General features: G+C 34.0%; 1 protein-coding gene across 2 annotated transcripts; it reads left to right on the forward strand.

Moving 5' to 3' along the window:
• Positions 1 to 1,134: 1,134 nt before the first annotated feature.
• On the forward strand, positions 1,135 to 17,417 carry LOC128998291 (protein BTG2-like). Of its 2 annotated transcripts, none has more exons than XM_054424366.1 (2): positions 1,135 to 1,289; positions 14,171 to 17,417. In XM_054424366.1, the coding sequence occupies exon 2, from the start codon at positions 14,185 to 14,187 to the stop codon at positions 14,656 to 14,658; it is 474 nt and encodes a 157-aa protein (XP_054280341.1). In that variant the 5' UTR covers positions 1,135 to 1,289; positions 14,171 to 14,184; the 3' UTR covers positions 14,659 to 17,417. The 2 variants fall into 2 exon arrangements, with proteins under 2 accessions (XP_054280341.1, XP_054280342.1); XM_054424367.1 differs by lacking the exon at positions 1,135 to 1,289 and adding an exon at positions 1,912 to 2,004.
• The last annotated feature ends 322 nt before the right edge of the window (positions 17,418 to 17,739 follow it).

A 17,739-nucleotide genomic window follows, 5' to 3' on the forward strand; every position in this document is an offset into this window, starting at 1 on the left:
TCTGGGAGACTATGGTCAGATCTCGGTCCCTAGTCAGGACGTCGTAATACCTTATCATTTTTCGATTTCGAAACAAGTTTTGATCGGACCCTTCTCACTTTACCCAGAAAGCTTGTTTCTCATCACTCTATCAAAATCAATTATATTATTTTGAGCAACAGGTTTGCGTGAGTCCCTGGCTATGGCTTGACAAGTTTTTGGCAGATAGTGTGTATACGATGTACCGATTATTTTGTAACTATTTTGTATTTAAATATATTAATAATTTGCACGATACATTTAGGTAGTGGTAGCCTAGTACTGTTTAAAGGTAATTGTTTGTTACCTTAGAGGTCAAGGGGTCGAGTCCGTTGATGGCCCTCACTCTGTAGTCCTAATATTGCCTCTATAATCAAGTCATTTTTTAAAATTTCACACTACAGAAAAGTTGAAACATATAAGCTGAATGAAAACTTTGCCATTATTAGGCTACACCGCGTTTAAATAGAGTTACTAATATGTAATATTGTTTCCAGTACAGTGACGAACTATAAACAACATTTCATTTCTTGCATTCTTACATATAATTTATCATCGATATAATCCTTTTTTAGTTTTGTCTGATTAATATTTCTTTTGTCATTTGCTTCGTAATATTTTTAATTGTTATCTAGTTTTAACAATCGTTATTTTTCTGTCAGACATTTTTAGCATGCTATGTTAATGTTTTTATGTTCAGATGTCTATTCCTTGTAAGCATATCAGCGTTATTGTCATTACCAAGCAAGATGGATCTATTTTAGTATGCTTTTTACTCTAACATATTAGCTTAGTGTTACTGTAGTTATTCTTTTTGTTATAATATTCTAATAACTGTAATGTAGCTTACACATTGTAAACATGCTGTTTACAGTGTAATAAATAAATAAATAGATATCACCGTCTCCTAATATAATACTCTTTGAGTGGAAAACTGGCAACGCTGCGTGGCCTGGTGACGTAAACTCCCCACCCCACCCTTATGATTTTCAATTCAACAAAGGATTTGCAGTGTGTTTTTGTTCGGACAGCTTGGAGTGGGGAACTAAGCCGCCCTGTGATTGGCCAGAGACTCAGGAACAGGAAAGGAGGGGCACAAGAAAGTTGGTAGTATGTTGCCAACGAGTCGTTCCATGGCCAGACTGAATTTAGGACGTGTTTAGTTCGGACAGTCGGTATCGTTAGTCAGTGAATCGGAGATGTGTAGTTAGCGTATACCGAAGAAAAAATAGTTTAGTTTTTTAAACAACCTCTCCTAACAGTCTCAATCAGTGAGTATTTTTATTTACACTACACCACCTAGGTTATATTAGATTTAGATTACTTATTATTATTAATTATTGCTACAACTTTATTATTTAATAATCATTATTGTCTGTAGGCATGAGTCCATCATTAACAAACAATGTTATAGCTTGGGGTTTATCGTGACCTATAATTGCATGTATTGATCTATATTCAATACCTACGTAGCCTATTGATTATTTCCATTGTGTTCGTTTTTGAAATTTATGCATAGGCCTACTTTCTTTACGGCGTTTGATCGGTAGTGAATAATTGTTGGACGATAAGTGTTTGATGGTCTGTAAATAATACATTCTGTTTACAAATGATCCGAGAAATTCTATTTACTATAAGTTAAGTAATGAGGTACAGTTTCAGCCTTCGTAGAGTGCGACATTACTAAACCCGGACATATGGCTTGTAAATTAATTACTAATCTGGCAATGGAACTAATAGTTATTACTATTATATATACACATATAAGATGATAATTAGAATTGTAAAAATCGCACAGCTGGCATCACTGTCTTGTTGTATGAAAACTGTCTATTTTCCTTCTTCGTCGTCTGCCTATGCTCGCTCGCTCGGCCTTTCCAATTGGTAGCCATTTTGAGTCTTTCTTGAAGTCTCGTCTCGGTAGTTTTTGTGCTGGTGTATCCAGTTGTAAGCTGCTTTTGTGGTGGCCTTATTAAAAACATTCAGGTATTTATATGTATTTTATAATTACTTTTATTAAATTGTTGTTTATGGATTGATCAATTACGTAGTCATCATTATGCATTACTAGCCCAGTCAACAAAATGGAATGGCCCATCGCCCCATTATCAAAATAATGAAGTCTGGTAACTTAGTAGTGTTTTACTGAAGCATATTTAAGTATTTTTTTTGTTGTTATTTTCAACGTATCAATAGTCGTCGGGAAAGCCTAACCACCCCAATTAATTTATTGTTACTGTTCTAACCTTCGTTTGTTCTAAACTTCTTCATATTGAGCAATTTTAACCCTGTTCCAGATTGAATGAAGGCTAGGGTTAATTGGTTGTCAAAAGTACCTCTCAACGTGGAGCCTATTATATTACCAACATTGAATGTAGAGATAACTTATTCTTTTTGCATTTTATAGATCAATATCTATTACCTATTCATGTCATCTCATGAACTAGGCTAATTAAGTAAATGGTAATTAGGCCTAAACACTAAACAGGTCTTTAACTTTTGCCACTATTCTACCTGAAATGAAATGAAATGAAATGAAATGTCTTTATTGCTTTTAACATCATATAACATGCATTGCAATCGTCAAAATACTTAGATTATAAAATAAGTAGCATATCATACAGTGCAAACCATGCAAAAAAAACTCAAACTTAAGTTAGAAAGAACAAAACCATGCTTTCTACTCTACAATAAAACAATCCTGTTGAGGCAAACAAACCAATCTACTTACACAATAGGCATACCTTCAACTTAAAAAATCATTTCAAGGCTGTCTGGGCATTTATTAATAAGCCATTTTTTTAATTCCATTTTGAAGTTTTTACCTTCTAGTTTCTTTATGGAGTTTGGTAGCTTATTGAAAAAAATTGTTCCCTTGACATAAGGGCTATTCTCTGTCCTTTTGAAATGTCTTCTCACTCTGAAAAAATCATTACACTGTCTAGTGTTATGGTCATGCATTTGTCCTACATTAGCAATTAAAATACCAGAACTACAGCTAAATTTAACTAAACATATAACCTGGTATACATACATTGCGTACAAAGTCATAATGTTGTGTGACACAAAAATGCCTTTGCTATGAGTCCTTGGGCTAACTTTTGCTACCAAACGTACAGCTCTTTTTTGTAACAGAAAAATTCTTTTGGTATAGGTGTGAAAAGAACCTCCCCACAGGACAAGCCCATAAGCTAGATATGGATACACCACTCCAAAATAGACTGACCTTAATGTTTCACAGTCCAAATAGTTTGAAAGTCTTCTTAGCAAAGAAATACCACTCAAGACTTTAGCACCAACATGGTCAATGTGTTTATCCCATGTAAAATGTTTGTCAAAAAATATTCCAAGAAATTTACAAAAATCATTACCTTCCAGAGTCATATTATCACCTGAGATGCTAAAAGCCGGAACATTGCGACCAATTGAGAAATGTACAAGATCAGTCTTACTTAAGTTTACCTTTAAACCTATTTCCAAAAAATAAGCATTGGCAGCTTCAGAAAAATTGGTTAATAAAGCTTTAAGATTTACCATATTGTTTGCCCAGCACAGACCAGAAGTATCATCTGCATACATACATGCAAAAACATTATCCATGACAATAAAACTATTTACATAAACTATATACAGAAAAGGTCCTAAAATTGAGCCCTGCGGAACCCCTGAGGTTACCACTCGTGTTTCCGACCTATGTTCTCTCTCTGTCGTACCGTCATCAAAAGAAACTGTGGTGCATTGTTGGCGATTTTTTAAATAAGATTCCACCAGACTCACCAACCATCCTGGAACTTTATAGCCAATCAGTTTTGCCAATAAGATAGAATGGTCAACCCGATCAAAGGCCTTCGAAAGGTCTAGCAGAAGCGCTGCCACTTTACAACCTTCATCAAGTTTTTCAAGAGCAGTGTGAACAAAATCAACAGCAGCAGTGATAGTGCTCCGACCCTTCCGAAAGCCATGCTGAAAATCTGACAAAATTTTGTGATCATCAAAAAATTGTATTAGGCACCCAAGAACAAACTTCTCGATTACTTTACTAAAAGTAGACGTGAGAGAAATAGGCCTATAATTCTGAACATCTGTCTTTACCCCCTTCTTATACAATGGTTTAACAATTGTGAGTTTAAGTGGATCTGGAAAGATAGATGTTGATAACACAGTCTGAATCAAATGCACCAAAATAGGAGCCAGTTCAGATTTGCATTTCTTTAACAAATTTGGAGATATGCTGTCCCAGCCAGAAGAGCTTTTGTTGTTTAAGCTATTTATGATCAAAACAACAGATTCATTACTAATAGTTAGTGGAACTCCCCAGTGAGTATTGATAAAATCAGTACCCTGGTTTTGAAACAAGTTAAGCTCGTTTTCTACTGCATCATTCTTAACAATATCTACAAAATAGTCATTAAAATGTTGGCTTACAGCAACAGGATCCACAATTACCTCATTACCTTCTACAAGGGATATGTTTCTCTTAGGCCCAGATTCCAAACCAGGCTTACTTCTAATGCTATTTACAAATGACCATGCACTCTTAGAAACATTATCTGATGAAGTTATTTTAGATCTGATATGTTCAGATTTTGCCAATTTTACTTCTTTGCGAAAAAGATACTTAAGTCGTGTGTACCTTGCCTTGTAGATCTCACTTCCAGTTTGTTTGAAAATAGTATGCATATTAATCATACTTTCCTGCAAACCTAATGTATGTTCACTCAGAACCACTTTACTTACAGCTTTATTATGAACATTACCTTTCTTTTTAATTTTAGTTACAGGACAAGTTACATCTAAATGCCACAATAGGATGTCAAAAAACGCCTTCCATTTATCGTTAACATCCATATGAACAAAAACTGGATCCCAAGTTTCCCTGGACAGACTATGTCTAAGGCTAGCTACATTTACTTCATTAAATTTGCGCTTGTACAAAAATGTATCAGTACAATTGTAAGCTACAACAGCTTTAACATCTACATATTGTGCATAATGATCAGATATAAAACCATTTATCACTTTGGCTTCTGTAAACTTAACATCTGTGATTATATGGTCAATAGAAGATGAAGATGATAAAGTTTCTCTAGTGGGCAAATGGCCTAAAATATCCACTAACCTAAAAGATTCAGTCAGATCCAACAAATTTCTCTTTTCATTACTGTCATTCAAAGTGTCTATATTCAGATCACCCAGTATACAAACTCTCACCCTGTCACTTTTTGGAATATTATTTAACGCAACTTCAAGATTTTCCAAGAAAGTGGACAGGTTTCCATTAGGTGACCTATATACAGCAATCACAAATAGAATGAAAACACCAATACATATCTTAGCCATTACAACTTCAAAGTCTAAATCGCTGCACAAATTTTTAACCCAAGTAGGCCTGAACCTTGATACAAATTTACTGAGATGATCCTTAATGTAGATAGCTACACCACCTCCCTTATGAAGATTTCTAGAATATGAGTCAACAAGGCTATATCCCTCAAACTTAAAAAAGTGAATATCCTCCTCACGCCTTTGATGCTCCGTCAAGACAAAAATATCCGCAGCAAGCTCCGAAAGAAACAGCTCTACAGTGTCAAACTTATTTCCAAGTCCTTCCACGTTTTGATGCAGCAGACGCAGACAAAACTCGTTTTCTTCGCCTACTGACTTTTGTTCGCTAAAAAAATAGGTTTGCTTAACCCGGTTCCACTATGTCTAGGCCTAAAAACCCTACGAGGGAACTCAAATTCTTTTACCAAAATATTTTTGGGCCAAAAACCACCTTGCAGAACTGAAGAAAAGTCTTTTTCGGGCACACTTACCTTGAAACTACTACAATTAGAATGCCTGGTTGTCAGTTTTTCACAGGATACCTCAGATAATCCACTGTTTTTTAAATAAACTGTAAGATCGTCAGTTGTTGTGTTTATGTCACACCTAGAAACAAAAACCCACCTTTTTTGTTCTGCATGTTTCAAACCATCTTTAGATTCGTTACAGCCAATTACAACTGGTCTCGTTTTGTTACTGTCTCGTTTCAGAGTAGGCCTATCAGTTATACGAGTCTTTTTGGTTGAAACAACAGTACTATAGAGTAACCTATCTGTTTTACCTACACTACTTAAAGGAGTTGGAGTATTTCTAGCAATGATACCAGTACCTTCCTTATCCTGAGAGTGTTCAGACTGTGAGGTTAGAACTGTGGAAACGTTAGACTCTACGTTCACCACAAGATCAGTCTCACCTCGATTAGTAGCATTTACACTATCAGAGTCTAAGATGTCATTAGGATAAGAGTTTTCAAATGAATTACGGAAATCTGTCGAACGTCCAAAGGACTGTGATGGAATAAACTGTCTGTTTGTATTACGAGAAAGTTTCTCCTTAGGCCTAGTGCAGACAACACCACTGTCACTGTGCACAAAATTAGTCAGTAAACTATTTGTGTTTTTAGAAATTGAATCAATTTTCTCATTTAATAGCACATTATCTGAAACTACACCTTTTACAATGTCAATAAGTCTGTTTACAGTAGAGTTCAGGTTAATGATACTCTCCAAGTCAAACACGTTCTTGGTAAGGTTATCTAACCTCAAACCACAGGTTGCACACAACCACCTCGATTTGTCACCAAGCTCGGACATTGAATCATATTCATGATCAGAAATATTAACACACTTAGTATGGAACCAAAACTTACAAAAACCTTCACATTCCACGCCTTTTTCATCATCTAATACTGATTTCTTGCAGCATGGACAAAAAGCATGATCATTCTCAATACCAGCCATAACAGGAAAAAAAAACCTAAACTAGGCATACAAAACGCAATCTATGAAAACAATCTATTAGCCTACATAGGAGATCATTCTAATAAAACAAGCCCTCTGAACAAAATAACAGAGTCTATAAAAACAATCTATGGGCGAAACAAATTATTTGGGATGGACCCAAAAATAATTTATAAAACCTTTTTTTATTTAGCCCGCACCGTATTAAGTTTAGGCCCATTATTATTTTTTGCTTTTATGGAATTGTAATTGAAGTTGGAAAAAGACTTTGTAGGGGGCCCATATGATTGACTTTTTACTTAAAAGTTTAGTAGCCTAAGATATATACTTAGGCCTAAAATGTATGAATTAATATTGTAGGCCTATGACCGGCGCTATACTTACCGTCACATCAGTTACAAATGTAGCGCCGGTCACTTTATTTGACCTTGCTGGCGCCTTTGTCATAATTTACGAGATAACCCAAAATGCCAGGACTAAACTTACCATAACTTATTGGTTTCTAGTAAGTTAAAACTGTCTGAGTTTACCAGCATATTTAATTGAAGCAATATCAACATTTGACTGTTGATCATTGTGGCTTTACTTTTCGCGACCGATGCTACAGTATAAAAACAAAAAACACCTGTTTAAACTTATAAAAATATTTTTTTAAATTTTTAATTTATTGGTAAATACAATAGGTATTAGTTATCGGTTAAACCGACGTCCCCGAAAACTCTTTAAAACGGACCATTTAAATCGAGCATTTTATTTAAACACGTGATCACTGGTCTCAAATCTTTCCCACAAGAACAGTCATTTCAGTACCGCCCTCTTTCTGCCGATCTAGTCCGGTTAAACCGATGTGGTGATTAAACTTTTCCGGTTAAAGAGATGTCATTCCAGCCGAGTGTAGTCTGGTTAAACCGATGTCCGGATAAGAGGGAGTCTACTGTAGCTGAATTTCGAGCACACACACAATGGACCTCCTGACATCCCACTCACAACTGACATATAATTGGCGCTCGACCTGCCATACTTATAGCGGCTAGAAACTTAAATAACAAACCTTGCGACCGGCGCTACTTTTCAGTGTAGAGACCAAGTTTTTAAGTGTTATACAGGGTGATTTGTACTCAGTGTGACAAATTTTTTTTGATGTAAGTACAAAGTAAATGAAGTGTGATGATGCATATCAAATGTTCCAAGTCCAAAAATTAGCTTCCAAAAAAAATATTTTATGTTTTTTCAAAAATAACCATGTTTTTAAACTTAATGCAGTGATTTCTCAATTACCTGTATATGGATTTGAGTAGATAATGTCATTTTCGTGTTCTACATTAAATTTTAAACAAGAATAATAGAAAATGACGGAGGATCAGTTTTAAAAACTCTATTGTAAATAGATTCAAAGATAAAAATTAAGATGTTTGATAAAAATTTTAAAATCGATGGTCTATTGCATTTTTCACACCCTGTATACAAGAAAGTGTCGGACTATGTTAAAAACTCCGCCATTTTATAAGCTTTCCAACCATATGCTACACTATTGAGGTTTATGTCTGCTTATGTACGCTTTAATGGTTTGAAGAGTACAAAGCATGGTGTCTTTAACATGTAAAACATAGAAAGTTGGCATGTATTAAGCAAAAGTTGTATTTTTGTTTCAGCTTGAACAGTAAAAAAGTTCCCTGTTTTCTGGTATTCAAACCACTAAAACAAACAAAAAAATATCTAAACCTCAATAGTGTAGCATATGGTTGGAAAGCTTATAAAATGGCGCAGTTTTTAACATAGTCTGACACTTTCTTGTATACAGGGTGTGAAAAATGCAATAGACCATCGATTTTAAAATTTTTATCAAACATCTTAATTTTTATCTTTGAATCTATTTACAGTGGAGCTTTTACAACTGATCCTCCGTCATTTTCCATTATTCTTGTTCAAAATTTTATGTAGAACACAAAAATGACATTATCTACTCAAATCCATATACAGGTAATTGAGAAATCGCTGTATTTAGTTTAAAAGCATGGTTAATTTTGAAAAACATAAAATAACTTTTTGGGAAGCTAATTTTGAGACTTGGAACATTTGATATGCATCATCACACTTAATTCACTTTGTACTTACACCAAAAAATTTTTGTCACACTAAGTACAAATCACCTTGTATATAATTTTACATATTATCTATGGTGTAATACACATGTTTACGTTAGGATACATTGTTTAGTTTAATTAATAAGCAACTAAGTAAAGTTTATGGTTTAACATCAAATTAGGACAACCAGATTTTTTAGTAGATCAAGACGGTACTGGGGAGATGCGACCGGCGCTATATTTCCTAAAGTTTATATTTATTAGGCTATACATATCAAGATAATATTTTACTCAAAATAAGATGGACAGTGTATTCTGCATTGTTTTTAATTAAAAATAAATAACTTAGCCTAGTTGAAACCAGATTCAATTCATTTCTAGGACAGTGGTTGTCCCGAAAAAGTTTTTTCACCCCTAAAACAATTTAATAGCAATCTATATACCGCTAAGAGTGCACATCACCTGTGTAGTCACTCGCCAAGTTTTATTCTTTGAAATCTTTTTAATTTATTTCCTGAAAGATAAGTTAATAGTCTTATTTTATTTGTTGTAAATATAATCTAGGCTATTTAAAAATTGACACAGTTTATCCAGCTATGCTGGTCAACAACACAGCCTTGGTTGAAAAAAATAACATAAATGATAAATAAAAAAAATAAATTAATGGTCTGTAAATAATACATTTTGTTTACAAATGATCCGAGAAATTCTTTTTACTATAAGTAAGGAGCGGTATAGTTTCAGCCTTCGTAGAGTGGCACTTTACTAAACCAGGACAAAAGGTTAAAACTATGTTATAGCTTAGGGTTTATCGTGACCTATAACTCACAACTTATAACTTGTTTCTATAAGTTATGAAGTTATATAATATATATACCTAGCAATAAGTTTTATCAGTCTATTGAAACAATATCTGTGAACAACGCGAGAAACAATCAAAATTAGGTATGAAAATATAGGTACCATTACTGCTCTGTAAAATAACAAAGGTAATAAACAATATGGAAGTCCTAATATTTACGGTTTTTATGAAATTAGCATCAAAGATTTTAAATGGCTGTTATTGAAACAGCTTGAGATATTGGACCGAAACTTTGTAAGCTCTGTTTACGTACTAAAATACATATTTATACTAATTTTTAAATTTCTATCTCAAAAAATTCCCAAGATATAAAATAATTCTTAAAAATCACAGACAGACCGACAAACAGAAATCTAGGCTGTTTAGACCCATACTTATATATATGGCATTTTATGTTTGTCTTAGCCCAAGGAACAAGTCCAGAAAATATGTCCAGACAATTTGGAAACACTCTGTAGGCCTATATATAAATTCTAACGGATAGTGTTTTTGGGTTCTAGGGACCTAAAAAAAAAACAAACTAAATCGGTCCAGGTCTTACCATGAGTATTACGGTAATAGCTTATTTCCAATATTGGAAATTCAAATTCGCTTCAAACAACCAAACTGCCTTACCAACATGCCCGAGGTGGAGTAGTTTGGGCCGCTGACGCTACTCTGCAACAGCGCTGGTCACGTATCGATAACCTCCATTTGGTGTCTACTCTAGTACGTATATATACTTATTGGCGATATGAAGGACAGGGTAACATACCTCACAGACGATCTTCCTGTGACGATGGTTGTCTCTTTAATTTTTATCTTTGTTATAAAAAAAAAACTGTTCAGTTTCTTGATTCTTCCTACACTTCTTGAGCATTTGTTGAACATCAACAGATTTTTTGTGCCAGCTTATGATCCATGAGGGTTTTGCTAATTAAGTTTATGACATTTTTGGGCCATAAATCTAGCTGGCCTATGTAATTCTGTATAATGTTGATCGAGTAATAAATGTTCTTTATGTTGACACAATCGTTGGAGATAACATTCGAATATGTTCACGTTCACAACAAATGTCACAATTATGCGGTGATTTTGTGATAGGGTAAACAGTCTGAAAGTAATTTTCAAGTTATTTTCAAGTCAAGTTCTTGAATTAATTCAAAACAAATATGACATTTTTGAGCCAATCCCAAAACGATTCCGGGCTCGTGCCTAGCGTCGGTGGAAAATAATCCTCAGAGTATCCTATATTGTTTCGCAAAAATTGTACTTGAGAGTTGGAAAATGACTGTTCAGGTAAATTTATATTATTTTTAGAATGCTTGAGCCATTTTCTACGTTTAATCATCCCCAACTTTTTAACCAAATACCTATTTATTGAATAAGGACGTTTTACACCCCTGCGGCCGACTTCTTAGGCTGTGGCCAAGTGGGTTTTAGATGAGTAGAAACATTATTTGGAGGCTTTTAGCGATTGTTGAAAGGAAGTTGCAGGACTGATCTCAGGATCGGGGTTGATAATCTTTTTTCTGGAAGTTATTATTCTCTTATATTAGTCTATATGTATTTTCTATTTAAAATTAGTTAAGGCCATTGAGCATCTCAGTGTGGGTAAATTCATTTTTACCTCCTCCCCACAAAAAAAAAAAAAAAAAAACTTGTTAAACGGGTAGGCCTATCAAAGATTAGGTTGAATTTAATAGAGGATGTCTGTGAAGGGTTTTGTAGGTTTTTGTACAGACAAGTTATTCTCAATCTCAAAATCTACCAAGCCCACACATTTTTGAAAAATTCAGTATTGTTGCACAGTTCAGCGGTGACATGGAACTGGGGGTCCCACGGAATAAGAATACTTAGATTTAAAAATTTAGTTAACCCTACCATCCTACCAAATTAATTTATTAAACGATGAACCATGGAATGATATGTCTTACCTGTCGCTATCGTCATTCAACTGTTGCACCTACACAGGCTTTCTGGTCGAAGGCTTAAGAAAAAATCACATTTCTTTTAACTGTCTGCAACAACCATCCGCCTTTTCCCAATGTGATGAGTTAGCTGTGGCAGTAAATTTTAAATAGTCATATAATCATCATCATATAAAATTCCTCAAAAAAATAAGACAGAGTTCCTCAGATGAAGTTGCTCTTAATAGGCTGTATAAATTTAAAGCTAGGCTATGAAGTAACTTTGGGTAGGACCCCCCCCCACATGTTTTTAAATAGGACCCAGAAGGGATTGGCTTATTGAAAATCTGTAGGTGCACTATTTTTTTGTTATGTAAAGGGAAGGTGCAAACGTGTATCCTGACTAATGTTAGTTCTTTGTTGTTTAGTAGAATGGATTTTTGAGAGAGCTCAATACTACTTTGTCCTAAACACCAAAACAAGCTCTTCTGTTCCTGACAGCAAGAAATTACTTTTATAAGCGCAGCATTATTAACATTGACAATATTATCCATCCTTTAACTTGGTGCTAGGATAACTAAACTTATTTTAGGTTGCCTAAGCTTTTATTGGCTTGTGACGAACTTATTATAAAAGCATACTGGTAGATAGCGATATCTGGAACGGGTTGAAATAGTGATTGATAGTAAGAGTTAATATATAATGAACGTTAAATAATAAACTAACATAATAATTAATAAATCCCTGACAGGTGACTTCACAAAGTTTTCCTCCGTAGGTGTATTTTTAGTTGAGATATTTGTGTTGTTGCTGGTCGGTAGTAGTAGATCTTTCTCAGAACCGACATGACCTACTCCTAGTTTCATTCTCTAAAATCCTCCTTCACATTACTTTACACTCAAGAGTGTTAAGGGAGTGTTAAAGGCCAACACCGTGTTCTAATTAACTTATGCTGTTAAGTTCTCAAAGTGTTTTATTTCTTTTGTTTTCATCCTGTTTAAAAAAAAACTCAAGTCATCTCTTGTGTTCCGTGAAAGGATCAACGATGTAGCCTAGGTAGATACAGAATTACTTAGTGGGCAAAACATTAGATACTGACACACAAAACACTGACTCAACTGGGTGGCTTGTTTTTTTTAATATTGTCATAATCTGAACCCCTCACTGAACCCTAGGTCACTAATAAAAATCCTCTTACTTTTGCGGATTGTAGATTGAAATCTTTTTAGATTAAAACACATCATTTCAGGCTATTCTAAAAAAATAATGGATATTGTTATAGAGTTGAATCTACAAACCTTTTCAAGGATACCATTCAACAAATCCTAGACATGATCATTGAACTGTTGATTGATAAGCATTAATAAAACCTTGTCCCTCGTGGTCAGCCCTGAAATAGAGCAGAAAAAAAATTAAGATATGAACTCTAAAATGTCTGTGCGAGGTAAATTTCTCGAGGTACATTTCAATGTGAGATAAAGTACGCGTAAAGGTGCCCCAGTGCTTCCTCGCCCTGAGTACCTTCCAGTCGACTTGTTTTCTGGATGACCTTGAAGTAATGGTAGCTCTTTCAGCGCTGCATAGTGTCAGGAGACTTACCACGCGCAGGCATTAGCGTTAGTGGTCATGTTAGGCCTATGTCAGTTTTCAGTGAGCAATACAGTGTACTGTACTATCGATATATAATAGGCTATAATAATTTTATGCTACTTTTATTTTATTAAAACGTTTTTGTGTTAAATTCTAAAATGAATATATAGGTATTAATAGAGAGCAAAATTATTTGGAAACATTTCATCTCGTCAAAATTGTGGTGAATAAAATCATTCAATTAATGTGGACGTTTAAAAATGGATAGTGATCACTACTTGCTGACTTTATATTATTTATATTTATGAATATGTATTTATATTGCAATGTGTATTAAATTCCCCTACCTTCTGTTTACATTGAATCGTCAGAGCAAATTTAAGAATTGTGCCTTCTTTTTGATTCCTTAAACACAAATCAATAACCTTCAAAAATCATTAAGTGGTTTTTAACCTTTCGAAGTGGAAATTTCCGTCTATCTTATGGGGCATACTATGTGCAAACCTGATTTAAAATGTATTGATAATTTAGTGCCAATGAATAACATAAAAATCACGGTGACAAGGCTACTAAAGTTGAAGACACTCCTCACCCCACTCCACTTAGAGAGAGGGGTGGCGGCTGTGACATCAAAATTTCGGTAGGTGAAGTCTTTGGGAGGACAAGCCAAACCTAAAAAAGTCTTTGGAACTAGACTAGCTGTTGCGCAGGACTAGGCGCGTTCCTGTAAAAAAAAAACCAACAAAGTTTGAATGGTCTTCTGTATGTTAAAAAGTAGGCCTACATATTTAACCATATGTAATTTCTTAGTTATAGTTTTTATGGTACCGTGTGGAATTCTTGATGTTTTTCATAATCTTCTTTATTTTCCAGTTTTTGCTGATGTTAATTGATGCTTGCTTTGTTGTTTTCAGTCTAGTCAAAATATTGTTTTTGTTTCAGATACAACTTCCAAGATGCTGGTTGAAATATCGTCAGCTACTGAATTTCTAGTCAACCTCCTCCGACTAAGTAGCTTTTCAAGTGAGCTGAATCACGAGCAGTTGGTGATGTTCCGGGGCTCGCTCTCTAATGTCCTACAAAGCAGGTACCGTGAACACTGGTTCCCACTGAAACCGAACAAGGGATCTGCTTACCGCTGTATCAGGATCAATAACAAGATGGATCCTGTTATCGCCCAGGCTGGGGCTGCCATCGGGATACCTCCAGAATTCCTTCGTAAAATGTTCCCTTGTGAGCTGACGGTATGGATCGACCCTTCTGAAGTCTCCTATCGCATCGGAGAACACGGCAGTATCTGCACCCTGTACGAGAGCAAGAAGACTAAAGAAGAGTCACTAAACTTCCCTCCTCCGAGACAATCTCCCGAGCTCTACCATGATCCGCGACAGTACGAGCAAGTCGACCCCATGGTGGACTACATTTACTAGTTCACCTCTGCCTTTTAAATAACAGCGACTAATGATCTCAACAACATGCAGCACGAAAAAGCTACAAATCAGGGACCAGACCAATAAGGCAGGTTTTGTGCTGATAACTGTGATGTAAAGTTAGTGGTCGCTGTTATACACTAGTTGTCTATTTTTATCTATATTTTTTTGAGGCAGTCTTCCAGTTAGGAGAGTACCTATATCTACATTGTTTCTTTTTTTACCGTTGCTGTACTTGACTTGAGATGATATGAGTAAAACTCCATTTAACCTGCTATTGGCAGTAATTAAGGTTAAGACTAGTCCAAATGATTATATTTCAAATTTATTTTTATAACAATTTTGATTGTATTTTAAATAGTTTAGGTTTTGCTGATAGTTGGAAACCATCTTACTGCAGAAAAAATAATTGTATTTTAAATATTTATTGTTATACAATGCGTCTTTTTTTCATCCTTTATAAAAGGAAAATATAATTTTGCAGTATTTTTCAGCCCTGAGACATATCGTAGAAATGTGGTCAGGGATTTACACAAAATAGTACCTAATTTATTTCATCAACACGTTTGGGTTATAACTGTCATTTGTCTTTTCATAGGTTAAATTTAACCTAATATCTAAAATTAATGTAATTTTCCTATTAAGTCTAATAAAAGCGATGAAATGTCAATTTAAATTTTTTTTTTACATTACAATTTCAAAGATGATTCCATTTAAAGGTAGGATTTAAAATATGATTTTACTCAGTAAGTACACCTCAAGTGTTCTCTTTGTAAGTAGTATATTTCTTGAGTCATTTATACAAATTAATGTTGTTATTGTAACCGTCAAAAACTGTTTGTCCCATTGACATAAGTGTACTTAAGGTTAAATAACTGCCATAATTGGATTGCAAATGGACTTTTTGTAAGTAATATATTTTTGAGAAATAAGAGACTGGATTGTATTGTAATGTATTGTGTACAAAATAAGCTGGTAGTGCAGCATTCTGTGATTGTAGTTTTAACAACAGTATTTACTAAGTCCAATGTTATGGCAGTCCGCTAGTTAGGAGGCTATTGCCAGTACTTGTAAACACACTCTTGTTCAGATTGCTAGAAAAGCCTGAAACTTTCATCAGTAAATTTTTAAATGCTAAAGACTGCCATTTATTTAATTCTGTTTTCATTCTTTTAATTTTAATATATTAATAATTTATACTTATTTTATCTAATTTTCAAAATTCCCTGTTCATGTAAAATACGTTCAACAAAGTCATGTTGTAACTTGACCTGTCCTCACCTTTGATGTAACACACATTAAGGGTAGTCAGATTTCACTTCTTTAACCATGTTAGTTTTATATTTTTTAAAAATTGTGAAGAAGACTCTTAGGGTTCCCAACTGCCATTATTCAGATATTTGTCACATTTTATGTTATTTTTGCCTTATTAAATATTTTTACATCTAACCTTCAACAAAGTATGCTTAGAGTTGTGGCAATCTTCAGTGATTAAATGATGTACTAGTAAAATCAAATTTCTTTAGTTGATAGACACTTAAATAATGTTTTATTGTTCTTTTGAAACTCTGTTGCAAAACAAATTATCTATTAATACAACAAGAGATGGCTACAACTTAACATCTTGTGAATTAAGACCACCTTGGTTATTGCCCTTATTAGAGACAACATTACTAATAATAAATAATACAACATTTTGGGTTACAGGTACAAAATATCTAAAAAATCAAATCTGTTAAATCAGTTATAATCAAAGGGAATTGAAGTTGGGAATTCGGTCCTGGAGTTTTAATTACCGGTAATTGATGGCAATTTGTATAGCCTATTAAAGAAGACTCATATGGATATCTGAGTACAAAACTAGCAATCTTGAATATGAGTGGGTGATGTGGTGTTTAGTTTTGTATACAACTGAAAGTGTGTTGAAAGGATTGTACATACAAGGCTATCTTAATGCATTTATTTAGGCTACTGATTATTTTTTAGAGTAAAATACAATACATTGCAATGAAAATAAAAACTCTTTGCGCAGCACACAATTTTAAGGTTATATTTAGTTTTCAAGTAATAAATATAATTGGTTCAGCTAAATTTCTTAATCAACCCTTTGTTGATGATACACACTCCTTAAAACGGGTAGTTATTGGTTTATTTTTTCTATGTGGGGTCGATGTATCATAAGCATTGGGTTACTTCTCTACAGTGGTCAATATTTAAGTGTGAATTACAACTATCACTTTTTTTATATTTTCATTGCAATGATATTTTTTAAACCTTGACAAGTTTTTTGTACGTTTTTGTTGATAACCAGTAGCCTACCAGAAAGCTGTGATAGTGTGAGTGTGATCATACATAGCTGTAGCTGTAAGGTTCGTTACCACGGCTGGCACTGGCGATGGTCTTCTGGCCAGCGTCCTGCCTGCATTATACGAATCACTTGCACACATTTTGTACAAACATCATCCTTCTCATTAATTTATTACACAAACTAACGTCCAAATTTAGCCGTTAAAGGGTTTCTCTCATTTTCAGTAGTGTAATAATGTCGTAAATACTTTGTATAAAATAAAAAGTTGTTTCAGAATTTTAATATTTTAAATATTTTTAATATAATGTGTGTTAAAACATGTTCTACTGTAAATAGTTGTAAAATTTATTTGTATAATGACAAATGCTATTAATGTAAGATTTATATATTGCCTTTGGTCCTTGTTTTGTACAGAAAGTAGCTATAAGCTAAATAAAAGTAATTTTTCCAATTTGAAGTATGTATTATATTTTACCCTAAATCTTAATTCCTTTTGTATAATAGAAGTATATTGCACAACATGTGTTATGATGACATTTTATAACAAATAGGACAATAATTAAATAAACAAATAAGAAACAGCCAGGGTATCAAATAATTCTATAGATGAGTATTTTGTAGTCTAAAGTCCACATTTATATTAGGATTATTCTATTCTAACTAACAAGTGCTTGCTATAATTCATTTTGCACAAGCACCATAAAGACAGCAGATACTGTTACTTGGCTTGCTGTCTTTTTAGTAGGCTCAGCTGATCTTGATACTTACCCAAG

The sequence above is a fragment of the Macrosteles quadrilineatus genome, unplaced genomic scaffold (genome assembly GCF_028750875.1).
Source record: "Macrosteles quadrilineatus isolate MER2022 unplaced genomic scaffold, UCM_ALF_1.0 Scaffold_7__1_contigs__length_78375512, whole genome shotgun sequence".
In the NCBI taxonomy this organism is placed as follows: domain Eukaryota; kingdom Metazoa; phylum Arthropoda; class Insecta; order Hemiptera; family Cicadellidae; genus Macrosteles; species Macrosteles quadrilineatus.

Excerpts from the sequence above, each read along its gene's own strand:
- LOC128998291 (XM_054424366.1), top strand. The coding sequence starts at position 14,185 with ATGCTGGTTGAAATATCGTCAGCTACTGAATTTCTAGTCAACCTCCTC.